This window comes from Mobula birostris, chromosome 2 (assembly GCF_030028105.1).
Source record: "Mobula birostris isolate sMobBir1 chromosome 2, sMobBir1.hap1, whole genome shotgun sequence".
In the NCBI taxonomy this organism is placed as follows: domain Eukaryota; kingdom Metazoa; phylum Chordata; class Chondrichthyes; order Myliobatiformes; family Myliobatidae; genus Mobula; species Mobula birostris.
In genome coordinates this window covers 59,695,634-59,722,131 of record NC_092371.1, presented here as the reverse complement: position 1 = coordinate 59,722,131, position 26,498 = coordinate 59,695,634, and the positions used below count along the sequence as shown (strand labels likewise).

General features: G+C 40.8%; 1 protein-coding gene across 3 annotated transcripts in view; it reads right to left on the bottom strand.

The window, feature by feature from the left end:
- dnmt3bb.1 (DNA (cytosine-5-)-methyltransferase 3 beta, duplicate b.1) overlaps positions 1-26,498 on the bottom strand; it is a 267,878-nt gene that overhangs the window by 16,242 nt on the left and 225,138 nt on the right. For all 3 annotated transcript variants that reach the window (XM_072241847.1, XM_072241850.1, XM_072241849.1), the window contains exons 18-20: positions 21,581-21,729; positions 11,681-11,766; positions 5,259-5,328 (exon numbers count right to left, since the gene is read on the bottom strand). In XM_072241847.1, the coding sequence (XP_072097948.1) occupies positions 5,259-5,328; positions 11,681-11,766; positions 21,581-21,729 (305 nt within the window). The remainder of the gene's footprint in view (positions 1-5,258; positions 5,329-11,680; positions 11,767-21,580; positions 21,730-26,498) is intronic.

Here is a 26,498-nt window from a genome sequence, read left to right as displayed (position 1 = left end):
GGTGGCGGAAGTTACGGAGAATAATATGTTGGACCCGGAGGCTGGTGGGGTGGTAGGTGAGGACCAGGGGAACCCTATTCCTAGTGGGGTGGCGGGAGAATGGAGTGAGAGCAGATGTACGTGAAATGGGGGAGATGCGTTTAAGAGCAGAGTTGATAGTGGAGGAAGGGAAGCCCCTTTCTTTAAAAAATGAAGACATTTCCCTCGTCCTAGAATGAAAAGCCTCATCCTGAGAGCAGATGCGGCGGAGACGGAGGAATTGCGAGAAGGGGATCGCTCCCTACACAACTCCCTTGTCCATTCGTCCCCCCCATCCCTCCCCACTGATCTCCCTCCTGGCACTTATCCGTGTAAGCGGAACAAGTGCTACACATGCCCTTACACTTCCTCCCTTACCACCATTCAGGGCCCCAAACAGTCCTTCCAGGTGAGGCAACACTTCACCTGTGAGTCGACTGGGGTGATGTACTGCGTCCGGTGCTCCCGATGTGGCCTTTTATGTATTGGCTAGACCCGACGCAGACTGGGAGACCGCTTTGCTGAACATCTACGCTCTGTCTGCCAGAGAAAGCAGGATCTCCCAATGCCCACACATTTTAATTCCACATCCCATTCCCATTCTGACATGTCTATCCACAGCCTCCTCTACTGTAAAGATGAAGCCACACTCAGGTTGGAGGAAAAACACCTTATATTCCGTCTGGGTAGCCTCCAACCTGATGGCATGAACATCGACTTCTCTAACTTCCGCTAGGCCCCACCTCCCCCTCGTACCCCATCTGTTACTTATTTTTATGCACACATTCTTTCTTTCACTCTCCTTTTTCTCCCTCTGTCCCTCTGAATATACCTCTTGCCCATCCTCTGGGTCCCCTCCCCCTTGTCTTTCTTCCCGGACCTCCTGTCCCATGATCCTCTCGTATCCCCTTTTGCCAATCACCTGTCCAGCTCTTGGCTCCATCCCTCCCCCTCCTGTCTTCTCCTATCATTTTGGATCTCCCCCTCCCCCTCCAACTTTCAAATCCCTTACTCACTCTTCCTTCAGTTAGTCCTGACGAAGGGTCTCGGCCTGAAACGTCGACTGCACCTCTTCCTACAGATGCTGCCTGGCCTGCTGCGTTCACCAGCAACTTTGATGTGTGTTGCTTGAATTTCCAGCATCTGCAGACTTCCTGTTGTTTGTCTTTAATAAAATGTTTGCATCTGTGTTTACTCAGGAGACAGACACAGAGTTTATAGAAGTGAGGCAAAGTGGCATCAACTTCACGGACCCTATACAGATTACAGAAGAGGAGGTGTTTACTGTCCTGTGGATAAATCAGGGCCTGACAAGGTGCTCCTTTGGACCCTATGGGAGGCATTCAGAAATTGTCGGGGCCTAACAGAGACATCTAAATCATCAGTAGTGATAGCTGAGGTACCAGAGGATTAGAGGATAGCCAATGTTGTTCCACTGTAAACCATATTGTTTTGTTGTTTAAGAAGGCGCTAAACAAAATCCAGGAAATTACAGGCCGGTAAGTCTGACATTAGTTGTGGGAAAGTTATTGGAAGATATCCTGGACTAATTAAGATAGTCAACATGCATAGTAGGTCATGTCTAACCAATGTTATAGAGTTTTTCAAGGAAGTTGCCAGGAAAGTGGATGAAGGCAAGGCTCTGGATGTTGTCTACATGGACTTTAGCAAGGCATTTGACAAGGTCCCTCAAGGTAAGTTGGTCAAGAAGATTCAGTTGCTTGGTATTCATGAGGAGATAGTAAATTGGATTAGACATTGACTTTGTGGGAGAAGCCAGAGAATGCCATTAGTTGGTTGCTTTTCTGACTTTAGGCTTCTGACTAGTGGGAGTGCCGCAGGGATCGGTGCTGGGTCCATTGTTGTTTGTCATTGATAACAACAATTTGGATGATAATGTGGTTAACTGGATAAGCAAATTTGCTGATGACACCAAGATTAGGGGCGCTGTGGACAATAAGGAAGACTATCTTGGCTTGTAGAGAGAGCTGGATCAGCTGGAAAAATGGGCTGAAAATTGGTAGATGGAATTTAATGCAGACAAGTGTGAGGTGTTGGATTTTAGCAGGACCAACCAGGGTAGGTCTTAACAGAGTACAATAGGGCACAGAGGAGTGCAGTAGAACAAAGGGATCACTGAAAGTGGCATCACAATTAGATAGGGTCATAAATCCAGCCGTTGGACATTGTCCTTCATAAATCGAAGTATTGAATACAAGAGATGGGATGTTATGTTGAAGTTATATGAGACATTGGTGAGGCCTAATTTAGAGTATTGTGTACAGTTTTTGTCACCTACCTACAGGAAAGATGCAAATAAGGTCGAAAGAGTGCATAGAAAATTTGTTGCCTGGTCTGATAGACCCAAGTTATAAGGAAAGATTGAATAGGTTAGGATGTTATTCCTTAGAACATAGAATAGTACGGGCCCTTTGGTCCACAATGTTGTGCCGACCCTTAAACCCTGCCTCCCATATAACCCCCCACCTTAAATTCCTCCATATACCTGTCTAGTAGTCTCTTAAATTTCACTAGTGTGTCTGCCTCCACACTGACTCAGGCAGTGCATTCCACGCACCAACCACTCACTGAGTAAAAAACCTTCCTCTAATATCCCCCTTGAACTTCCCACCCCTTACCTTAAAGCCATGTCTTCTTGTATTGAGCAGTGGTGCCCTGGGGAAGAGGCGCTGGCTATCCACTCTATCTATTCCTCTTAATATCTTGTACACCTCTACCATGTCTCCTCTCATCCTCCTTCTCTCCAGAGAGTAAAGCCCTAGCTCCCTTAATCTCTGATCATAATGCATACTCTCCAAACCAGGCAGCATCCTGGTAAACCTCCTCTGTGCCCTTTCCAATGCTTCCACATCCTTCCTATAGTGAGGTGACCAGAACTGGACACATTACTCCAAGTGTGGCCTAACCAGAGTTTTATAGAGCTGCATCATTACCTCGCGACTCTTAAACTCTATCCCTCGACTTATGAAAGCTAACACCCCATAAGCTTTCTTAACTACCCTATCTACCTGTGAGGCAACTTTCAAGGATCTGTGGACATGTACTCCCAGATCCCTCTGCTCCTCCACACTACCAAGTATCCTGCCATTTACTTTGTACTCTGCCTTGGAGTTTGTCCTTCCAAAGTGTACCACCTCACACTCCTCCAGGTTGAACTCCATCTACCACTTCTCAGCCCACTTCTGCATCCTATCAATGTCTCTCTGCAATCTTCGACAATCCTCTACACTATCTACAACACCACCAACCTTTGCGTCGTCTGCAAACTTGCCAACCGACCCTTCTACCCCCACATCCAGGTCATTAATAAAAATCATGAAAAGTAGAGGTCCCAGAACCGATCCTTGTGGGACACCACTAGTCACAACCCTCCACTCTGAATGTACTCCTTCCACCACAACCCTCTGCCTTCTGCAGGCAAGCCAATTCTGAATCCACCTGGCCAAACTTCCTTGGATCCCATGCCTTCCGACTTTCTGAAAAAGCCGTGTGGAACCTTGTCAAATGCCTTACTAAAATCCATATAGATAACATCCACTGCACTACCCTCATCTATACGTCTGGTCACCTCCTCAAAGAACTCTATCAGGCTTGTTAGACACAATCTGCCCTTCACAAAGCCATGCTAACTGTCCCTGCTCAGACCATGATTCTCTAAATGCCCAGAGATCCTATCTCTTAGAATCTTTTCCAACAGCTTTCCCACCACAGACGTAAGGCTCACTGGTCTATAATTACCCGGACTATCCCTACTACCTTTTTTGAACAAGGGGACAACATTCACCTCCCTCCAATCCTCCGGTACCATTCCCGTGGACAATGAGGACATAAAGATCCTAGCCAGAGGCTCAGCAATCTCTTCCCTCGCCTCGTGGAGCAGCCTGAGGAATATTCCGTCAGGCCCCGAGGACTTATCCATCCTAATTATTTTAACAACTCCAACAACTCCCCTCCCTTAATATCAACATGCTCTTGAACATCAACCTCACTCTTATTGTCCTCACCATCATCAAGTTGCCTCTCATTGGTGAATACCGAAGAGAAGTATTCATTGAGGACCTCGCTCACTTCCACAGCCTCCAGGCACATATTCCCACCTTTATCTCTGATCGATCCTATCTTCACTCCTGTCATCCTTTTGCTCTTTACATAATTGAACAATGCCTTGGGGTTTTCCTTTACCCTACTCGCCAAGGCCTTCTCATGCCCCCTTCTTGCTCTCCTCAGCCCTTTCTTAAGCTCCTCTCTTGCTATCCTATATTCCTCAATAGACCCATCTGATCCTTGCTTCCTAAACCTCATGTATGCTGCCTTCTTCCACCTGACTAGATTTTCCACCTCACTTGTCACTCATGGTTCCTTCACCTTACCATTCTTTATCTTCCTCACCAGGACAAATTTATCCCTAACATCCTGCAAGAGATCCCTAAACATCAGCCACATGCCCATAGTACATTTCCCTGCAAAAACATCATCCCAATTAACACCCGCAAGTTCTAGCCTTATAGCCTCATAATTTGCCCTTCCCCAATTAAAAATTTTCCTGTCCTCTCTGATTCTATCCTTTTCCATGATAATGTTAAAGGCCAGGGAGTGGTGGTCACTGTCCCCCAGATGCTCACCCACTGAGTGATCTGTGACGTAGAACGTAGAAGATTGAGAGGAGATTTGATTGAGGCGTACAAAATTATGAGGGGTATAGATACGATGAATGCAAGCAGCAGCAGCTTTCTTCCACTGAGGTTGGGTGGGGCTACAACCAGAGGTGATGGATTAAGGGCAAAATGTGAAAAGTTTAAGGGGAATATGAGGAGAAATTTATTTACTCAGGAGGTTGAGAGAGGGTGAAACAAGCTGCCAGTGCAAGTGGTGCATACAAGCTCAATTTCAGCATTTAAGTGAAGTTTGGATAGGCACCTGGGCGGTAGGGGTATGGAGGGCAATGATCCTGGTGCAGGTTGATGAAGGTAGGCAGTTTAAATGGTTTAATGGCCGTTTAAACAGACCAGATGGGCTGAAGGGCCTGTTTCTGAGCCGTACTTTTCTATATTAATACCTAAACATTTCAGCAGAACAATTGCAGCTTCAGGGAGAGGAGACTTTAATACACTGATCCTTAAAATAAAAATCAGTCACAGTGTTAGAGAAATTTAATAAAGCAAAATGTCTATTTGTTATTTAACTGATTAAATTATGAAATCATGTTGTACAAAGCTTACCTTTGCTATTCTACCGTGCTCAAGGCAGTCCTGGAGTTCCAGTTTATCTGCTGAAGAAGCAACCAGGGGCCTGAGAATGTGGAAAATGTGTCTTCAGTGCCAAATATTCTATGTGTTTTCTTTTTTACACATTTTCAAGCAATGCAGAAGCATTTCATTTTGTTATAGCAGAGGACTAATCACCATAATAATAGAAACACATTGATGCTAGCTGATCAACATTCTGCTTTTTGGAGAAATACAATGAAAGGGCTCAAAACTGTATTTTACTAACAACACATGAACAAATTCACAAACTAATAAAAGATCAAAAGACTGAACATATTGAAAACAAAATTGCATTTATACAGTAAACTTTACAACCTCAGTCCATCACAAGGTACTTTATAGCTGATAAACAGAAATATTGATGTATTGTCACTGGTGTAATTTTTAAAAATACAGCAGGCATTTTGAGCATACCAAAATAGGGAATCATTCTAGTGTCCCAGCCAATATCCACCTCTCAGCTAACATGAACACCTTACAATTGCTGTTTGAGGGAGATTCCCATAAACAGCAATGGTGAGGTGTTCATGTTGGCTGAGGGTTGGATACCGTCTGGGACACTAGAAGGATTCCCTATTTCTTCTCTTTAGTAGTGCAACAGGATCTTTGACATCCTCACAAGACAGCAGATTCAATTAATATCTCATCTAAAAGTAATTACCTCTGCCAGTTCTGTACTCCCTCAGTTTTACAGCTTAGATCTTTTTGTTCGTCTACGGATTGCCACTTGAGTCCACAGCCTCCTGATTCAGAAGGCTCATAAGCAAAGTAACATAAACAGTGCTTTTTTATTATATAGATGTGGCAAGTGGAAAGTAGTTATCTGAATAGAATCCTTGCATATAAAAATAAATAGGTATGAATTACTATGTATGTTTCTGTGCACTGGATGGATTTTGGGAAACGTTTTAATTAACTAATAAAGCACTCACTATAAGCAACTGTCTATTCTTGATAAAAATAAGGTCATAGCATCATTCAGCACAGATGGAAACCATTTGGTCCATTCTGCTATGATAGTATCTTTGAAAAGGTTATCCAGTTCGTCAGAAACTCCTTCCCTTCCCTATAACACTGCTACTTTCTTTCCAGTTTGCAGTCTTTAGGTAATAATCAAAGCTGATCATAAACGGTGCTATTTCTTTACAATGTATCATCTTATTATGCACAATGCAGGAAAAACTTTACAAGCTCAACAATTAAAGCAAGGAACTTACAAATAATGACATTTTCATACAATGACTTAGCTACTATCCTGCAGTTAGAAGATGGATCCTGGACCTCATAATCTATCTCATTGTGACCCAGCACCTTACTGTCTACCTTCACTGAAATTTCTTTGTATTGTAGCACTTTCTTTTGCATAGTTATTTTACATTGTACTACCACAATGCACCATTGTAATGATCTGTGTGGACAGTTTTAGAAAAAAATTTCCCTGTACTCAGTAAATTGAACAACTTACCAATATCTGTTAATTTACCTGTATTGTACTTTATCTAAAAAGAGGCCAATGTCTATATTAAAATAGTGAAGAGGAATTTTGCACTAGCACGTAAAGCATTCATGCTTCCTCTATTGCCGCGATGAGGCCACATTCAGATTGGAGGAGCAACACCTTACATTTCACATGAGGTAGCCTCCAACCTGATGGCATGAACATCAATTTCTCAAATTTCCGGTAATTGCCCCCCCACCCCATTCCCATTTCCTTCTCTCATCTTATCTCCCTACCTGCTCGTCACCTCTTTCTGGTGCTCTTCCCCCTTCCCTTTCTACCATGGTCTTTTGCCCTCCCCTATCAGATTCCTCCTTCTCCTGCCCATTATCTCTTTCACATATCAACTTCCCAGTTCTTTACTTTACCCCTCCCTCCTGGTTTCACTTATTACCTACCACCTTGTACTTCTTCTTCCCCTTCCCCCACCTTCTTGTCTAGCCTCTCATCTCTTTTTTCCAGTCCTGATGAAGGGTCTTGGCCCAAAACATTGACTGTTTACTGTTTTCCATAGATGCTGCCTGGCCTGCTGAGTTCTTCCAGCATTTTGTGTGTATTTCCAAGCATTCAGATGCTAACTGTATTAGTAAGCAGTAATTTCTGTACTTTTGTTTGACACCAATGTGTATGTGGCATTTACATCTGGCCAAATGAACAGTCAAGTCATGCATATGCCGTCACTTTAACTCATTTCTTTCCAAACAACCATTTTAAACGTAGTTTTATTTTTATACATCTAGTGCTAGAACTAATTAATTTACATTGTACTAGTCTTAATTTCTTTGATCTTTGCATGATCTTTCCCTTCTCAGTGAAATCTATGTATTAGCATACTGCACATACTTCAAAATCAAATTAAAATAACTATAGGAATTATGAAATGAAAATGGTAAAAACTGAAAATACTCAGAAGGCCAGTCAACAACTGTGGAGAAAAGGCTTGTTTTTCTTTCTCCACAGATGTTACTTCACCTGCTGACCATTTCCAACACAGTATGTTTTTATTTACTTATTATTCTGATCTGAAATTTAACAATAGTACCATTATTCACTTTTGTACAGAGCAAAGATATGGTTTGTTTTCCTTTTATTAAAAGATCAGATCATTAATACTAAATCATCCATAATAATAATCTTACATGTGAAATGGGGACACCTCCTTTTCCCTTATTAGGGAGAGAGAGAGCCTATGGTATGTCAAATTACCAGGTGAATGAGTAGTCTTTGGGGTACTGCAAGTCTGTGTTTTTATTGCTGGTAAACGTAGCAGGCCAGGCAGCATCTATTGGAAGAGTTTCAGTCGACGTTTCAGGCCGAGACCCTTCGTCAGGACTAACTGAAGGAAGAGTTAGTAAGAGATTACTAACTCTTCCTTCAGTTAGTCCTGACGAAGGGTCTCGGCCTGAAACATCGACTGAAACTCTTCCAATAGATGCTGCCTGGCCTGCTGCATTTACCAGCAACTTTGATGTGTGTTGCTTGAATTTCCAGCATCTGCAGAATTCCTGTTGTTCTGTGTTTTTATTGATGCTTTGCTGCACGCTTGACTGCTCGGTGGGGGGGGGGGGGCGCTGACGCTTTTTTGCTGGTGGGGGAGAGGAGTCTTTGCTTTGCTGCTGCTTATGAGTGGGTGGGGGAAGCTGGGGTCGCTTTGGGATTCTAACAGTTAACGGTCAATCATTCTCTGGGCAGTCCTGTTTTTGTGGATGGTTGCAAAGAAAAATAATTCCTGGATGTATATTGTATACGTTTCTCTGACATTAAATGCACCTTTGAAACCTTTGAAACTCAAGATTAATCTCAGTTTTTTTTATGAGGAACTCAATCGAATGAAATTTATAAGCCTGAAAATTTTATGAGTAATACTATGGAATGAACCTCTAATCAAGTTATCGAAGATTACTTTTTCTGTTACTTAAGTACAGTGGCATGCAAAAGTTTGGGCATCCCAGTCAAAATTTCTGTTACTGTGAATAGCTAAACGAGTAAAAGACGAACTGATTTCCAAAAGGCATAAAGTTAAAAATGACACATTTCTTTAATATTTTTAGCAAGAAAACTTTTTTATTTCCATCTTTTATAGTTTCAAAATAACAAAAAAGAAAAAGGGCCAAACCAAAAGTTTGGGCACCCTGCATGGCAGTACTTAGTAACACCCCCTTTGGCAAGTATCACAGCTTGTAAACGCTTTTTGTAGCCAGCTAAGATTCTTTCAATTCTTGTTTGGGGGATTATTTCCCATTCTTCCTTGCAAAATTATAACTAGATCACTGATCTTATGACATCATACTTGAAACTGGCTTGTTTATTCCTACTCTTTGGATTTATCAGTTTACAAATCCAGACTAATTCTTTAGCTCCAACCAGGCAAACTATTACCTTTTGCTACAAGTTTTATTGGGTGATTCATGAAATGCCTTTTAATAAGAACAAAATATTCATCATTTTCTCTTCTCCTGCTAGTTACAATCTCAAAAACAAAATGCTTTTTCTCAGATTCTCTTTTATAAGCCTTTTTTTTCCTTGAGAAATGATTTAACAGAGGGCTCTAAAATGATGAAACATTTGATTGGATGTATAAGAAAGAATGCTTCCAAATGAGAGGAAGGGCATAAATGGAGATGATTTTTCCTAAACTCTTCATTTTCACATGACTCACAAATTTATCAATAGTTCTGTATATTGGCATACATACGAAATGTTTCTCTGCCAATTCCTTATTTATTATGGTAATTTCTCCTGCATGTAAGGGAGTTACATTTAATTTTGCCAAACCTTTTCATGTATCTGTAGCAATCTTTAACTTGATTATAAGTTTGACCTTATATATATGTCTCACAACACATTTAAGCAGTATTATAAGCCTTGTACTTTAATCTAATAATAAAATGAGTTTAACCTCTTGTTCACTGTTAGCCTAATTCTCCTTGTGAAATTTTAATTGCTAATAGAACATATACTAGTTGCAATATAGCTATATTAATCCCAGGAAACTATAAAATTAAGTACTAAAGTGGAAAGCTAATAACATATCGATTATGAACCACATTCCTATCTAATTTTTTTTTGGTGTCCAAACAGCCATTAGTAGTTTAGAAAATTAATGCCATTTGATAGCTTATACTTCAGTTTTCAATGTAAGAGACTCTTGTTTATAAGATTGATAAATTTTCTCTGAACTATCACATAATTTGGTTGTTAACTGGTAGGTGAAAATCCATGTGGAAACAGAATGTGAAATATTTTATAATTTCTACAATTCGTTTACACAATTCAGTTTTTGTTACATTTGGTCAGTTAAACATCTACATTTGCCAGATAAATAAAAGAATCTTCCATTTATCAGGTAATACATGTTTGAATCATGAGTGTTAGCAGTGTAGAATATAGAAGGTCATGGATCTTTTATGATATCCTGTGAAGTTTGGCAACGGTTATTGAGATTTGAGGCATTTTTTTCTTATCAACAGTGTCTGCAGGACTGATACTGACAGTCAAAATGCTCCAATCATGTCATCTTATGTTAATGACAATTGTGATTTGCAGGGTTGAGAATGAATTTGAAATTGCTTATCAACAAATAACAGATTTGTTGAGAGAGGCTACCGCTACAGGTTAGGTAAAATTGCCAGATTTTACACAATGTGTTTAAATGGATACCCTTCTAGATTAATTTCTAAATTAATAGAATGAAAACAAAACCTCACTCTTCACTGCCTTAACATTGTGCTAACACTCAGTGACATAAAAACATCATCTGTTATTATAAATGTGATAATTTTAATTTACCAATGAGGCTTCACATTGGCTTCTCTACTATTTTATATAAATATCTCTACAGATGACGGTAAACAAAATCTCCCTCCCAAATGGAACTCAAATCTCTCCGAGCGGTGCAAAGGCACTGGGCAGCATCTAACACATTTTGAAAGTTATAAATACTGGAAATACATTTAAGGTTAGAAAGTCCTGCTCACAGTGGTAGCAAATATATACGAAACATGGTGGTAAGAAATTCCTCTTGCCAATAATGTAAGCAGGCTTTTTCTGCTGAGGTTGGGCGACACTAGAATTGGAGATCATAGATTACCAGTGCACAATGAATTGTTTAAGGGGAACTACTTCATTCAGAGGGTGGTGAGAGTGTGGAACAAGCTGCCAGTGCAAAGTGGATGCTGGTTTGATTCCAACTTTCAAGAGAAGTTTGGGTTAAGTGCATGGATGGGAGAGGTGTAAAGGGCTATGGTCTGTATGCAGGTCGACGGAACTATGCAGAATAATAGTCTTGTATTAACTAGATGGGCCAAAGGGCTGGTTTCAGTGCTATAGTTCTCTATAACTTTAATAGAGCAGAAGATAACTTTTTACAAACCAGTTAAAGCATATAAAATTAGTTCACTTGGAATGTCATATGAAAAGATCAACATTCATCTACCAATACTTCCTTGAGTAATTTTTATCCTTTCATTCATTTGATGAATAGCCGATCAATGCTCTTGAAAGAAATAGTAATATTACACCAGATACAGACAGCATTGTACAATTTAATTTGTGCAAAATTTAAATTCTGCATATGCTTCAAACCTAAAACAGGCCAGGTAACATCTGTGGATAGAGAAACAGTTCCTGTTGCAGGATAATGATTATCCATCAAAACAGAGCTGATGAAAAGTCACTGAGCTGAAAAAATAATCCAGTTTCTCACATTCTTTAAGATATCAGCTCTGCTAAGTATTTACTGCAACTTCTGTTTCTTTTCTTTTAAAGTTATTGATATGTTGGTTTAGTTTATACACCAAACAAAGCACTTGATATCAACTAGCAACTGAATTAGTAGTTGTGGAAAATTAATTTACTAGGACAAAACACATCTAACCTGTTCATTCCTGGTAAGTTTCCCCAAAAGTAGCGAGCTCTGTGTGCTGCAGAGACATCGATTGCGTCAATCATAACTGGGTTACACTGGAGGAGAATAGGGAAAATGTTACTGTTGAAACAACTACTGACAATGGTGATGGATTTATTCCATTATTACCACTTTTTTAAAGCATATTCTTATTCAAAGAAAAGCTAGGGACCTACAATAACAGTTCTGACAAAAGGCCATCATCCTGAAACACCAACTTCACGGGTGCTGCCTGACTGATTTAGTAGCTCGAGCACTTTCTCATTTCAGATTTTCAGCACCTGCAGAGCTTTATTCAAAAGCAGATTAGCAGCTTCCCTGTGGGTAAAACACAGTGGAATAGGCAGTCAAGTTAATGACTTTCATGCCAATTTTCTGGTCAAGGTGGCCACTGCGAACAACGATTCCTCAGACGACATCTTCCAGATAATCATTTCAGTTTTTCTATGTCTCCTACTTATTCTTGAGGAGTTGAGGAAGATTAAAACGTCGACGCAAATGCAGAGCAGTGTGAGTGGCTCTCGGAGAGGCTACTGGTTCAAGTTACTTCTCTCAGAGAGGCCACTGGGTCCCAACACTCGCGGATTTATGAATTAAACTGTATTTCGTGTTGGTCTCTTTCATGTCTATGATTTTTTAGTCGTGTTTTCATCCATTCTTACTTGTTGCCGATTAGCTGGCTGGGGGTTAGGGTGATGTTGGTTTTTGTGCGAGGGAGGGGTTGGGGGTGTTTGGGGTTTGTCAGTTTTTGTTTCTTACTTTATTTGTGCAAGAGGGGGATTGATGTCTTTTTTTAACGACTTCTACAGTTCTCTGTATTCTATGGCTATCTGGAGAAGACAAATTTTTTTTTCAGAGTTGTATTCTGCATACATACTTTGATAATCAAGTGAACCTTTGAACCTTTTTTTTAAACTATAATAAATGAGAAAATTAGTTTGCTCTGGGAGCTGGCATAAACTTGATGGGGTAAATGGCCTCTTTCTTTGTTTACAAAAACGGTACAAATTATGAAATAAAGTAGCTGGATTTTCACAGCAATATCAATTCAGCATCAGTAGGCACAAAACTACAGAGAAGGTGGAGAGATCATGAAAAGAATATGGAAGAATTATCTTATCTACTTCATTTCTCAGAAGGGATAATTTAAAAAAAGTAGCAGTTCAACAACAGTGGATATAAGTTTTAGTACCATGAGGTAGACACGTGCCATAGAATGTATTGTCTTCAGGTGCACGTAAAACCATTAATAATGTCAGTCTTCTGAAATGCAGTATAAAACAAGTGCTTGATTTAGTATTTACAAAAGAAAAAAAAGAATGTGTTTTCCCGTGGGCAAGAATGACCAAATGAAGGTCACCAGTAGCTATGATCCAAAGGTTTTGCCAAATTCCAGGTTATCACTGGTAAATATCACTCAAGGTATTCATACCATTTTATTCATGGTATCAGTGAAACATGGGCCGACACAACTATTGAGTACCAATTACCACCCTTTTTTAGCTGATCAATTAATGTTCCTCCAGCAAAACATCACTTGCAAGAACAGAAAACACCAAGAGTACAAAATGTACTCTAATTAGACTCTAAGACCATAAGACAGAGGAACACAATTAGCCACTTAGCCTATTGAGTATGCTTAGCCATTTAATCATGGCTGGTCTATTTCCCTCTCAACCCCATTCTTCTTCTGTCTTGACCTACCAAGAATCTGTCAACCTCCATCTTAAATGACCCCAATGATCTGGCCTCCACATTTGCCTGTGGTAACGAATTCCACAGATCCATCACCCTCTGGCTAAAGGAATTCTTCCTCATCTCTGTTCTAAATGGATGTCCCTTTATTCTGAGGTTGTGCACTCTGGTCCTAGGTTACCCCACTATAGGAAACATCATCTCCACATCAACTCTATCTAGGCCTTTCAACATTCAGTAGGTTTCGATGAAATCCCCCCTCATTCTTTTAAATTCCAGCTAGTACAGGCCTAGAGCCATTAAACATTCTTCATATGATAAGTCTTTCAATCCCAGAATCTTTGTCGTGAACCTCCTTGGAACCCTCTCCCATGTCAGCACATTCTTTCTTAGATAAGGAGCCAAATCTGCTCATAATACTCCAAGTGAGGCCTTACCAGTGCCTTATAAAGCCTCGCCATTACATCCTCATTTTTATATTCTAGTCCTCTTGAAATGAATGCTAACATTGCATTAACCTTCCTCATCACTGAACCAACCTTCAATTTAAACTTTAGGGAATCCTCCACAAAGACTCCCAAGTCCCTTTGCACCTCAGATTTTTAAGGCTCAGCACCCAAGTGCAATTACGAAGAAAGTATGGCAGCAACTCTACTTCCTTAGGAGTTTGCAAAGATTCAGCATGACATCTAAAACTTTGAGAAACTTCTATAGATGTGTGGTGGAGAGTATATTGACTGGCTGCATCACAGCCTGGTATGGAAATACCAATGCCCTTGAATGGAAAGTCCTACAAAAGTAGCAGATACAGTCCAGTCCATCAGCAGTAAAGCCCTACCCACTACTGAGCACATCTGCATGGAGCACTGTTGCAGGAAAGAAGTATCCATTGTCAGGGACCCTCATCCTGGCCACTGTTCAGAGGCCAGTAGACAACTCCCATCAGGGTCTTTTTAACCTTGCAGTTCCTTTACTCTACCCAGAATGATTCTACATCTTTTGATCCTAAGTCACCTCCTTAAAGATTTGATTTCATCTTTTATCAATAAAGCAATGCCAGCCACTTTGTCTACCTGCCTGTCCTTTTGATATAATGTGTATCCCTGGATGTTAAACTCCCAACTTTAAATCTGCTTTCAGCTAAGATTCAGTGATGTCAACAACATCATACCTGCCAATCTCTATGTAGCAAGATAATCTACCATACTCTATATACTGTATGCATTCAAATATAACACTTTCAGTCCTGTATTCATCACCCCTTTTGATTTTGTACCCCATTACACTGCAACTCAAGCTACCAATTGTAATTTTACCCTACATCTCCATGTCCTTCCTGACAGTCTAACTGCACAAAGCTTCTGCTTGTGTACCAACTGACCCATCCTAAGCCCTATCATTCATTTTACCACCCCCCCGCCGAATTAGTTTAAACCCTCCACAACAGTTCTAGCAAACCTGTCCACAAGGATATTGGTCTCCCTTGGGTTCAGGTGTAACCTGTCACATTTTTTTTACAGGCCATGTCTTCCCCAGAAGAGAGCCCAATGATCCAGAAATCCGAAACCCTTCCTTCTGCACCAGTTCCTCATCTGCTAAATCATCCTATTTTTACCCTCAGTGGTGTGTGGCACAGGCAGCAATCCAGAAATAACTACTCTGAAGGAGGGGCTTTATGGCCTTCTACCTAGCTCCCCAAATTCTCTCTTCAGGACCTCCTCCTTTTTCCTACCTATGTCATTGGCGCCAATATGTACCAAGAGTTCTGGCTGTTTATCTTCCCTCTTTAGAATGTTGTGGACCACATTGGAGATGTCCCTGACCCTGCCACCTGGGAGGCAACATACCATCCGGGTGTCTCTATCACATCAATAGAATCTCATGTTTACTCCGCTAACTATGGAGTCCCCAATCACCACTGCAGTCCTCTTCTCCACATTTCCCTCCTGAACCTTTTAATTGGGAGAGTTCAATGCCTATCATCAAGATTGGTCAGTAACACCACCGCAGACAGACAGATATAGATGGCAGACTGGTTCTGTGTCAGGTTGCTTAACCTAATTGATGTAATCTTCTCTTACCTACCCATACCTAATATATTTTTCCACAATAGCATTGGTAGAATGAGCACTGCACACACATTGTTCAGACAAAGAGCCATCTACACACTGAGGATATCCTCCATGATGTTCTATCATACTACAAATATGCTAAATGGGATAGTCTCAGAACTCTATTGTCAGCTCAAAGGTGAGCACCCAAAAGTGCTATCTAACAGCATGAAGTAATCTAAAGTTGAAAGTTCAAAGTAAATTTACTATCAAAATACATACTGTATATCGGGGTCCCCAACCATTTTTACAGCGTGGACCGGTTTAATATTGACAATATTCTTGCGGACCGGCTAACCGGGGGGGGGGGGTGTTAATTGTGACCGGAATATAGGAAAGCAACGTTTTCAGTGCTTTTGTGGCTATCTCAGGATATTCAGCCTTGACTTTGATCCAGAATGCTGGCAGAGATGTTATGTCAAACATACTTTTCAGCCCAATGTCATTTGCAAGCTCGAGGAGTTGATCTTCTTCCCGCACTGACATGGATGATTCACCGGGGACATTCACAAATGGGTCACGGACCCACTCCTTTGCACATCTTGGGTCATTTGTGGTTGGGAAGTAATGCTCGAATTCTGTCGACAGCGAAGATAGGTGATCGCGCACCAGCTGTGAGCCTCAGTCTCTCCCAAAACCCCAGCTAATGTTGGGAACATGTCAGATATGCCCCTGTCCCTTTGCCGTCCCCATAGTTCCAGTTTGGCTGTGAAAGCAGACACTTTATCTGCCAACTTGAAGACAGCTGTCATTCTCCCCTGAAGTGACAAATTGAGTTCATTGAGCAAGTTGAAGATGTCACACAGATGGGCAAGTTTTGCTATCCACTCCTCATCACTGAAGTGTGCTGCCAGTGGTGACTTTTTTCTTGAAAGAATTCTCTGTAGCTGCTCTCTTATCTCAAAAACCCTGGCCAGGGCTCTCCCCCTTGATAGCCACCTGACTTCAGTGTGTAAGAGAAAGCGTTTGTGCTCTGCATCCATTTCCTGCTCAAACAGATGTGAGTTAAGGGCTTTTGCTTTGATGTGATTAATTACTTCAACAACGTCACTCAATATGCTGTTAAGAGCAGGTGACATTTTTCGGCTAGCCAGCATTTCTCTGTGTGTGACACAGTGTGTAGACTGGCATTCAGGAGCAACCTCTTTGACTTGGGTAGTGAAACCAGACTCGTTAAGCCGTTCCAACAGCTGTGCTTCGATGTCCTCTGCTATGTCATCGATTCTCCTTGAAACTGTGGTAGCTGAAAGAGAAACCTGTGCCATCTTGTTAGCTGCAGCTTCTCCCAACAGTTCACGGCACATGTCCTTGGCAGCAGGCAGAATCAATTCTTCACCAACAGTGAAAGGCTTCTTAGCCTCACAGTTAGCCACCTAGCCACTAAGCACGACGCTCTCAGAGCAGCAGCATTTGTGGAAGTGGTGGCTCTCAGCATTTGCTTCTGTTCCATTTTTTCCGCTCAAAAAAATCAACGGGTTTGTCTTTAAGTGCAGGGTGCTTGGACTCAAGGTTCTGAAGCAGTTTTAAGGGCTTCATTGCCTCATTAGACAGCTTGTCTCCACATATCACACACAGGGGGCTTGGAGCATGCAAGTCACCGGTCGCAATAAAGCCATATTTTATGTACGACTCGTATTTTCTGTTGAAGGAAGCTTTCTTTTTTTTGCTGTCTTGGCCTCAGCTGTCTCTGCATTATCATCATCGTTAGGCCTTTTATGTCCCCTACCATCTCTTCCAAAGAAACTCTCAAGCGGCATTTGTTTTTCACACATCGAGTAGTTGCAGGTTAATGACCGACTGATGACCTCGCGTGCGTTCAAGTTCAACAGTGGGTGTGCAGGGAATGAGGAAAGGTGCAGCTGACTCATATCGTTTCCTCATGGCCCGGTAGCACATGCTTTGCAACCCAATACCAGTCCGTGGGCCGGTGGTTGGGGACCACTGCTGTATATGACATCATATACAAACTTGAGATCCATTTTCTTGCGGGCATACTCAATAAATCCAATAACCATAATAGAATCAATGAAAGACCACACCAACAGGGCAGACAACCAGCTTGCAAAAGACAACAAACTGTGCAAATATAAGAAATAAACAATAATAATAAATAATCAATTAATATTGAGAACATGAGATGAAAAGTCCTTTAAAGTGAGTCCATAGGTTGTGGGAAAAGTTCAGTGTTGACTGAAGTTACCCTTTTTGATTCAAGAGCTTAATGTTGAGAGGTAATAACTGTTCCTTTACTTGTTGGTGTGAGTCCTGAAACTCCTGTACCTTCTTCTTTATGGCAGCAGCGAGAAGAGAGCGTGACCTGGGTTGTGGGGGCCCCTGACAATGCTCTATGTACAGTGTTCATCCCCCTTGGAAGTTCTCATTTTTTGTTGTTTTATAACATTGTATCACAGTGGATTTAATTTGGCTTTTTTTTTGACACTGACCAACAGAAAAAGACTCTTCGGTGTTAAAGTGAAAACAGATCTCTACAAAGTGATCTAAATTAATTACAAATATAATCACAAAATAATTGACCACTGAAGTATTCACCCCCTTTAATATGACACACCAAATCATCATGGTGCAGGCAACTGGTTTCAGAAGTCACCTAATTAGTTAAATGGAGATCACCTGTATGCAGTCAAGGTGTTTCAATTGATTGTAGCAAAAATTACACCTGTATCTGGAAGGTCCAACTGCTGGTGAGTAGAAACTTCACTATGAAGACAGAAAAAAAAAAACACTCCAAGAAACTCTGCAAAAAGCCCAAGTCAGGAGATGGATATGAGAAAATCTCCAAGTCACTAAATATCCTTTGGAGTACAGTTAAGTCAATTATCAAGAAATGGAAAGAACATGGTACAGCTGTAAATCTGCCTAGAGCAGGCTATCCTCAAACACTGAGTGATTGTATAAGAAGGGAGCTAGTAAGGGAGGCCACCAAGAGGCCTACCACAACTCTGGAGGAATTACAAGATTGAGTAGCTCAGATGGGAGAGACTGCATACATCTGTTGCCCAGGTGCTTCACCAGTTGCAGCTTTATGGTAAAGTGGCAAAGAGAAAAAAAAACCCATGAAGTCTTGGCTAGAGTTTGCTAGAAGGCAAGTGGGAGACTGAAGTCAGCTGGAAAAAGGTTCTATGGTCTGATGAAACCAAAATTGAGCTTTCTGGCCATCAGACTATATGCCAATGCATAAGCCAAACACCACATATCATCAAAACTTCACCATCCCTAGTGTGAAGTATAGTGGTGGCTGCATCATGCTGTGAGGTTGCTTCACTGCAGCAGGCCTTGGAAGGCTTATGAAGGGAGAGAAAAATTGCAGTGTCCAGATGTGCAAAGCTGATGCAGACCTATCCACACAGACTTGAGGCTGTAATTGCTACAGGTACAGCTACTAAATGCTGACTTGAGAAGTGAGTGAGTAAATATGCAATCAAATTTTTTTTTTGTTTAATTGTAATGAACTTAGACTAATTTATCTTTTCTGTTGATCAGTGTCAAAACAGCCAAATTAAATCTGCTGTGATTCAATGTTGTAAAAAATAAAACATGAAAACATCTAAGGTTGTGGGGAGGAGGAGGGTGGGTGAGTGAATACTTTTTAGGCACAGATATGCACAATGGTGGGGAGGGCTTTACCCATGTTGGACTGGGTTGTATCCACCACTTTTTGGTAGGATTCCCTGTTCAAGTGGTTTGCTGTTTCCATACCAGGCTGGGATGCAGCCAGTCAATATAGTCTGCATTACACAAGTATAGAGGTTTGTCAAAGTTCTAGATGTCATGCCAAATCTTCACAAACTCATAAGAAAGTAAATGTACTGCTGTACTTTCTTCATAATAGCACTTGCATGCTGGACCAGGTTAGGTCCTCTGAAATGATAACACCGAGAAATTTCAAGTTACTGAACCTCTTTCCCCCATCTGATTCCCCTGATGAGGATTGATTCATGGACCTCCTTTTTTCTCCTCCTGAAGTCAAAACTCAGCTCTTGGTTTTGCTGACATTGAGGAAGATGTTATCGTTGCGGCTCCACTCAACCCAGACTTTCAATCTCCTTCCTGTATGCTGATTTGTCACCACCTTTGATTCGACCTACAACAGTGATGTCTGCAAACAAAAATATGGAATTGGAGCTGTGCTAAATTCACAGTCCTAAGCATAAAGCGAGTAGAGCAGAGGGCTAAGCACACAGCCTTGTGGTGCACCTGTGCTAATGGGAGATTGTGGAGGAAATGTGGTTGCCAATCTAAACTGATGGGTCTGCAGCTGAGGAAATTGAGGATTCAACTGCACAAGGACGTATTGAGGCCAAGGTCTTGAAGCTTGTTGATTAGTTTTGAGGAGATGATAGTAATGAATGCCAAGGTACAGTTGATAAAGAGCATCCTGATGTATGCATCTTTACTGTCCAGATGTTCCATGGTTGAGTGAAGAGCCAATGAAATGGTATCTGCTGTGGACCTGTTGTGCTGGTAGGCAATTTGGAGTGGACCCAAGTCACTTCTCAGGCAGAAGTTGATATGTTTCATCAACAGCTTAGCAAAATACTTCATCACTGTGGATTTAAATGCTCTGGACTATAGTTATTGAGGCAGGTTACCACATTTTTCTTGGGCACCAGTATAATTGAAGCCTCCTTGAAGCAGGTGGGTATCTCAGACTGCCAAAGCGAGGGGCTAAAGATCTCAGTGAACCCTCCAGCCAGTTGATCAGCACAGGTCTTTAGTACTCGGCTAGGTACCCCATTTGGGCTTGATGCTTTCTATGGGTTCACTCCTCTCGTCAGCCTCAGAGACTGAAATCGCAAGATCACTGGGGGTTGTGGGAGTTTATCGTTCCCTTGTTTTGATGGTCAGAGCGAACATAGAAGACATTGAGCTCATCTGGAAGCAAATTCCTGATGTTACCTAAGTTTCTTGATTTCACTTTCTAAGTGCATAATCTACTACAATCTACAACCTCATGACTTGGCATATCTCCCATTTTAATATTACCATTCCAGAGGATCAACCCTGGTTCAATGAGAATTGCAGAAATGCTTATTCAGAGCAACATCAGGCATACCTAATAACAGTAAGGTGACAGCTGAATGACTGAGGCACTACCAATGACCAACTTACTGATACCCACTTTGGATTTTGCAGGGATCACCCACTATCAATATTCTAGAGATCAGCATTGACCATAAGCTCAACTTGATCACCCACATACCTACAAAAGCAAGTTAGAGATTGGGTATCCTATGATCAGCAACTCACTTGTTGACTTCCCCTTTCACCCACCCCATCCCCCACAAAGATTTTTTTTCCATCAAATACCAAGCATGTCAGCAGGGTGATAGAACCTGCTGCCCAGGTGAGTGCAGCACCAATGACTCTCGAGACAAAGCACCATCCAAGACAAAGCAGACTACCCATTAAACACCCTAAACATTCCCTCTCTCTATCACTGGCGCTGATTGGCTGCAGTGTTTATGTTTGACAAATGCACTGCAGTTATTCAACCAAACTACTTTGACAGCACCTCCTACACCCACAGCCTCTCTCATCAAGGAGATGGGCAAAGGTTCATCAAACATTACCATCTGCAGGTTCCCCTTCAAATGACACAACATTCTGACATGACAGGTTTTGCTGACCCTGGTTTGTTACTGGATCTAAATCCTGGAAGTCCTTATCCAACAGCTGAGTACCTTTACCTGCAGGATACTGGCAAGATCACAATGATTAAGGGAATCTTAATCATCACAGTTTCTCAAAGGAATGGGATAGAATGTAAAAGCTAGTCTTGCCAGTGACACCTGGAACCCAAAAATGTATGTAAAAGATTTCATTTTCTCCTTTTACAGATTTACTGAAAATTGTAAATGATTATAGAAATGTAAATCTATTTTTTTTTGATTGTTGCCCTTAAGTACTAATCCACTCGATGGCACTGTTGTAGAAATTGTTAGTACGACAACTGTAAGCAACATGACAGACTACATAATCACACAAAGAATGACACTGAGAAAAAAAATTAAAAACAAACTACTAGACACAATTCAATTCCTACCTCCAGGAAACGTGAGATATCCCTTTTATCATTGACACCCATGGCAACAACGTTTTCAAATAACCAGAAGAAAGGCCTGTCTTCCCACTCCCTTGGTCTGGTGTCATGAAGTAGTCGATAAAATTCAAAGAAGAGTCTTCCTGTGCCCTCTACGACAAAGCATAACAAAACCAATGATTAATAACATATACCTTAATGTTAATTTCTACCAAAGACATCAATCCACTTTTAAATAACAGAAAATCTGCAGATGCTGGAAATTCAAGCAATGCCCACAAAATGCTGGAGGAACTCAGCGATGAAGGAAGCAGCTATGGAAAAAAGTACAGTCAATGTTTCGGGCTGAGACCCTTTGGCAGGACTGGAGAAATTGATTTTCCATAGTACAGTTGACTGTACCTTTTTCCATAGCTGCTTCCTGGCCTGCTGTGTTCCTCCAGCATTTTGTGGGTGTTGCTTCAATCCACTCTCCATTATTCCTTATTCCAATTTGTACAACATTTAGTACCAATTGGCACTTACAAACTCAATATATTTAAATGGGAACTGTTTCAAGCCAGATCCTGAAGGGAAGATCTTACAAAACCATTCAAGGGGCTGAATTGTCCACCAGTCTCATTAAATGCATTCTTCATATTCAGCTAAATCATAGAATATGGAGCAGTACAGCACACTAGCAGGCCCTTTGGCCTACCATGGGCATGTCAACCATGATGCCAATCCAAAACAATGCAACCTATACACGCATAGTCCATATCCCTCTGTTCCCTGCCTGGTATGTGTCTGTCTAAATGCCTCTTAAATGTCCTACAGTAGCTACTTCTACCAGCGCCCCTGGCAGCCCATTCCAGGCACCTACCACTCACTGTGCAAGTCAGTAATTTTTTTTTGAAAAAGACAAACAATTGCCTCACTAATCTCCTGTAAAATTTCCCCCTCCCACCTTAAGTCCATGTCTTCTGGTATTTAACATTTCAATCTTGGGAAAAAGACTTTGACCATCCACTCTTTTAGTGTCTCTCATAATTTTATATATTTCTATCAGGTCACCTCTCATCTTCCAAAACTCCAAAGAAGACAATGCAAGTTTGTCCAACATCTCCTTATAGTTAATATACTCCAATCCAGGTGAACCCCTTCTAGCCTTTTCAAAGCTTCCATGTCCTTACTATAGTGTGGAGACCAGAACTCAACACAATAATCCAACATTGCCGAACTAAAGTTTTATACAGCTGCAGTATGACTTGCCAGCTTTTCTAGTCAGTGCCCCAACTGATGAAAGCCAGCACGCTATAAGTAAACTTTACTACTGATGTTGCCACTTTCAAGGATATATGGACCTGCACTCCAAGCTCCCTCTGCGTATCAATCCTCCAAAGAGCCCTACCCTGAACTACGTACAAACCCCATTTCCAGAAAAGTTGGGATATTTTCCAAAATGCAATAAAAACAAAAATCTGTGATGTGTTAATTCACGTGAACCTTTATTTAACTGACAAAAGTACAAAGGAAAGATTTTCAATAGTTTTACTGACCAACTTAATTGTATTTTGTAAACATACACAAATTTAGAATTTGATGGCTGCAACACACTCAACAAAAGTTGGGACAGAGGCATGTTTACCATTGTGTTACATCACCTTTCCTTTTAATAACACTTTTTAATCATTTTGGAACTGAGGATACTAATTGTAGTAGATTTGCAATTGGAAATTTTGTCCATTCTTGCTTGATATAAGACTTCAGCTGCTGAACAGTCCATGGTCTCCGTTGTCTGATTCTCCTCTTCATGATGCGCCATACATTTTCAATAGGAGATAGATCTGGACTGGCAGCAGGCCAGTCAAGCACATGCACTCTGTGTCTACAAAGCCACGCTGCTGTAGCCCGTGCAGAATGTGGTCTGGCATTGTCCTGCTGAAATAAGCATGGACGTCCCAGGAAGAGACGTCGCCTTGATGGCAACATATGCCTCTCTAAAATCCTAATATACGCCTCAGAGTCAATGGTACCTTCACATACATGCAACTCGCCCATGCCGTGGGCACTGACGCACCCCCATACCATCACAAATGCTGGCTTTTGCACCTTTCGCTGATAACAATCTGGATGGTCGTTTTCATCTTTGGCACGGAGAACTCAACACCTGTTTTTTCCAAAAACTAGCTGAAATGTGGATTCATCTGACCACAGCACATGGTTCCACAGCCTTTCGGTCCATCTGAGATGAGCTCGGGTCCAGAGAACTCGCTGGCGTTTCTGCATAGAGTTGATGTATGGCTTCCTCCTTGCGTAATACAGTTTCAAGTTGCATTTCTGGATGCAGCGGGAGACTGTATTGAGTGACAATGGTTTTCCGAAGTACTCCTGAGCCCAGGTGGCTATAATTGTCACAGTAGCATGATGGTTTCTTAGGCAGTGCCGCCTGAGCGCTCGAAGATCACGCGCATTCAACAGTGGTTTCTGACCTTGCCCTTTGCACATTGAGATGTCTCTGAATTCTCTGAATCTTTTCACAATATTTAGCACTGTAGATGTTGAAAGACCTAAATTCTCTGCAATCTTGTGTTGAGAAATGTTCCTCTTGAACTGACTAACAATTCTCTCACAAATTTTGGCACAAAGGGGTGAGCCACGACCCATCTTTGCTTGCAAAGACTGAGCCTTTGATGGACGCTACTTTTATACCCAGTCATGATACCTCACCTGCTACCAATTAGCCTGCTTAATGTGGAGTCTTCCAAACCGGTGTTACTTGAATATTCTGTGCACTTTTCAATTTTATTTTAACTCTGTTCCAACTTTTGTTGAGTGTGTTGCAGCCATCAAATTCTAAATTTGTGTATATTTACAAAATACAATTAAGTTGGTCAGTAAAACTATTGAAAATCTTTGTACTTTTGTCAGTTAAATAAAGGTTCACGTGAATTAACACATCACAGATTTTTGTTTTTATTGCATTTTGGAAAATATCCCAACTTTTCTGGAAATGGGGTTTGTACTTTTCACTAGCATTTGATGTCCCAAAATGTGTCACTTCACATTTGTACAGATTAAAATCTATCTGTCATTTCTTGGCCCAAATTTCCAAGTAATCTACATCCTGTTGTATCCTGCAACAATTTTTCTCACTGCTCACAACTTAAATTTCAAGTCATCTGCATACCTGCTAATTAACCCACCTACATTTTTATCCAAGCCAATAAGGTGTATTATAAAAATCAGAAGTCCCAGAACTGACCTTTGCCAAATATCATAGACCTCCAGTCAGAAAACAGTCCTCCACCTTTCTTCCATGCCAATTTTGATCTAATTTGCCAACTTCCTGTGAATCAAATGTGACTTAATCTTTTGGATCAGCCTACTTGAGGGAGCTTGTGAGTTGTTTTACTGAAGCCATGGAGACAGCATCCACTGCCCTTGCCTCATTACTTTGTTGCAAGGATATGGGTGCCCCTCCATTCTACAGAGCTTGTTCTTCTTGTACACACTTCATCTGCCATGGACGGGTTTCCAATGTTCAAGGTATCTGCAGCCTTCCCTCCTCTACCAGCTTTTTAGCTATTAATTCATTTGTATGTTTCTATTTCTGGCCTTACTAGCATGTGATATGTCTCAAAGTGGCTTTTCTCCACTACTGATCTGCATGTAGGTATTCACTATCAAGGAACACAGACAAATAATGGGCACTTACAACTGGGGAACGCCATAAAACTTAGCCTTTCAGTAGTGGATGGTAAGAGGAGAAGAGATACTATGACTTATAGAATAGTCATTTGTACAAGAGTATCTACTATTCAGACCAGATAACTTCCCATTTTGCTTGAAATGATGAAATGGTCAATTGAAATATTTTCAGCCAAAAGAGTTGACTACTAATAAAGTATCATTCGATTTACTCCCCCTGCAGTTTTCTCTCATTTGTCTGCAGGTTGATGGATTCTTATTCTGCCAAGAACTACTCGTGCACAAATGGTACGGAGCTTTTAGTGAAGGCTTTGTAAATGATAGGGTACTATTTTACAATATACATTACTACTCATCTTCAGGTGTTGATAGTGACAAAATTTATCCTTTCTTAGTGGGATTTAAATTGAGGACTTAAATTCCACCAAGTTGCCAGAAAAGTATGAATATAAATAATAAAAACTTTGGATAACTATATCTCTGCTCTCAGTTCAGCAATTATATGTACTTTTAACATCAGTATATCACTTCTTTCAACTGACCGTGCGATTTAATGAATTAAGTATATTAGAGCTGCCATAAAATTCAGATGATTCTACTACATAGTGTAACAAAGTAATTCTGATAGTTTGGTACAATCCTTCATGGCATACTTGAAGAAATATTGCTTGGTGAAAAATAATTTGGGAAGAAACTAAAAAACATATTGCTGACGTGTGACCACAGAATGAAAGGCCACAAGGAAATACAGTTATTGTGCTGAAAATAAAGTCGTGTGAGAACTGTAGAAGTGACTTTGCACTGGCATTCATGGCACCTGCATTGCAAAGTTTAGACATAATCCTGAACAGAGTTGAGATTACGTCGGAAAAATGGGGGTGGGGGGGGGGCGGAAGCAATTCATTATAAAAATAAATCTGAACTTTAAAATAGTTAACAATTCTCAAAATTTAAAGGGTTTTATAGATTTTCAATATGGGTACATTAAGATTTGAGATGGCATCAATAAGTATCTAAAATTATAATTTCAGCATTCATCATGTGTGTTTAGAGGATTCAATTTCATCTATTTCTAGTTTTTCTATAATAATATTCTTGTATTTTCTAATATAACGAGGAGATGTAAGGATAGCATGATGATCATGTACTGGAACATGACCAGATGATTTGAAAGGATATGCAGCCTACTAAATGGCTTATCATTTTTCCAGTGCCAAGAAGTTATTCTGTG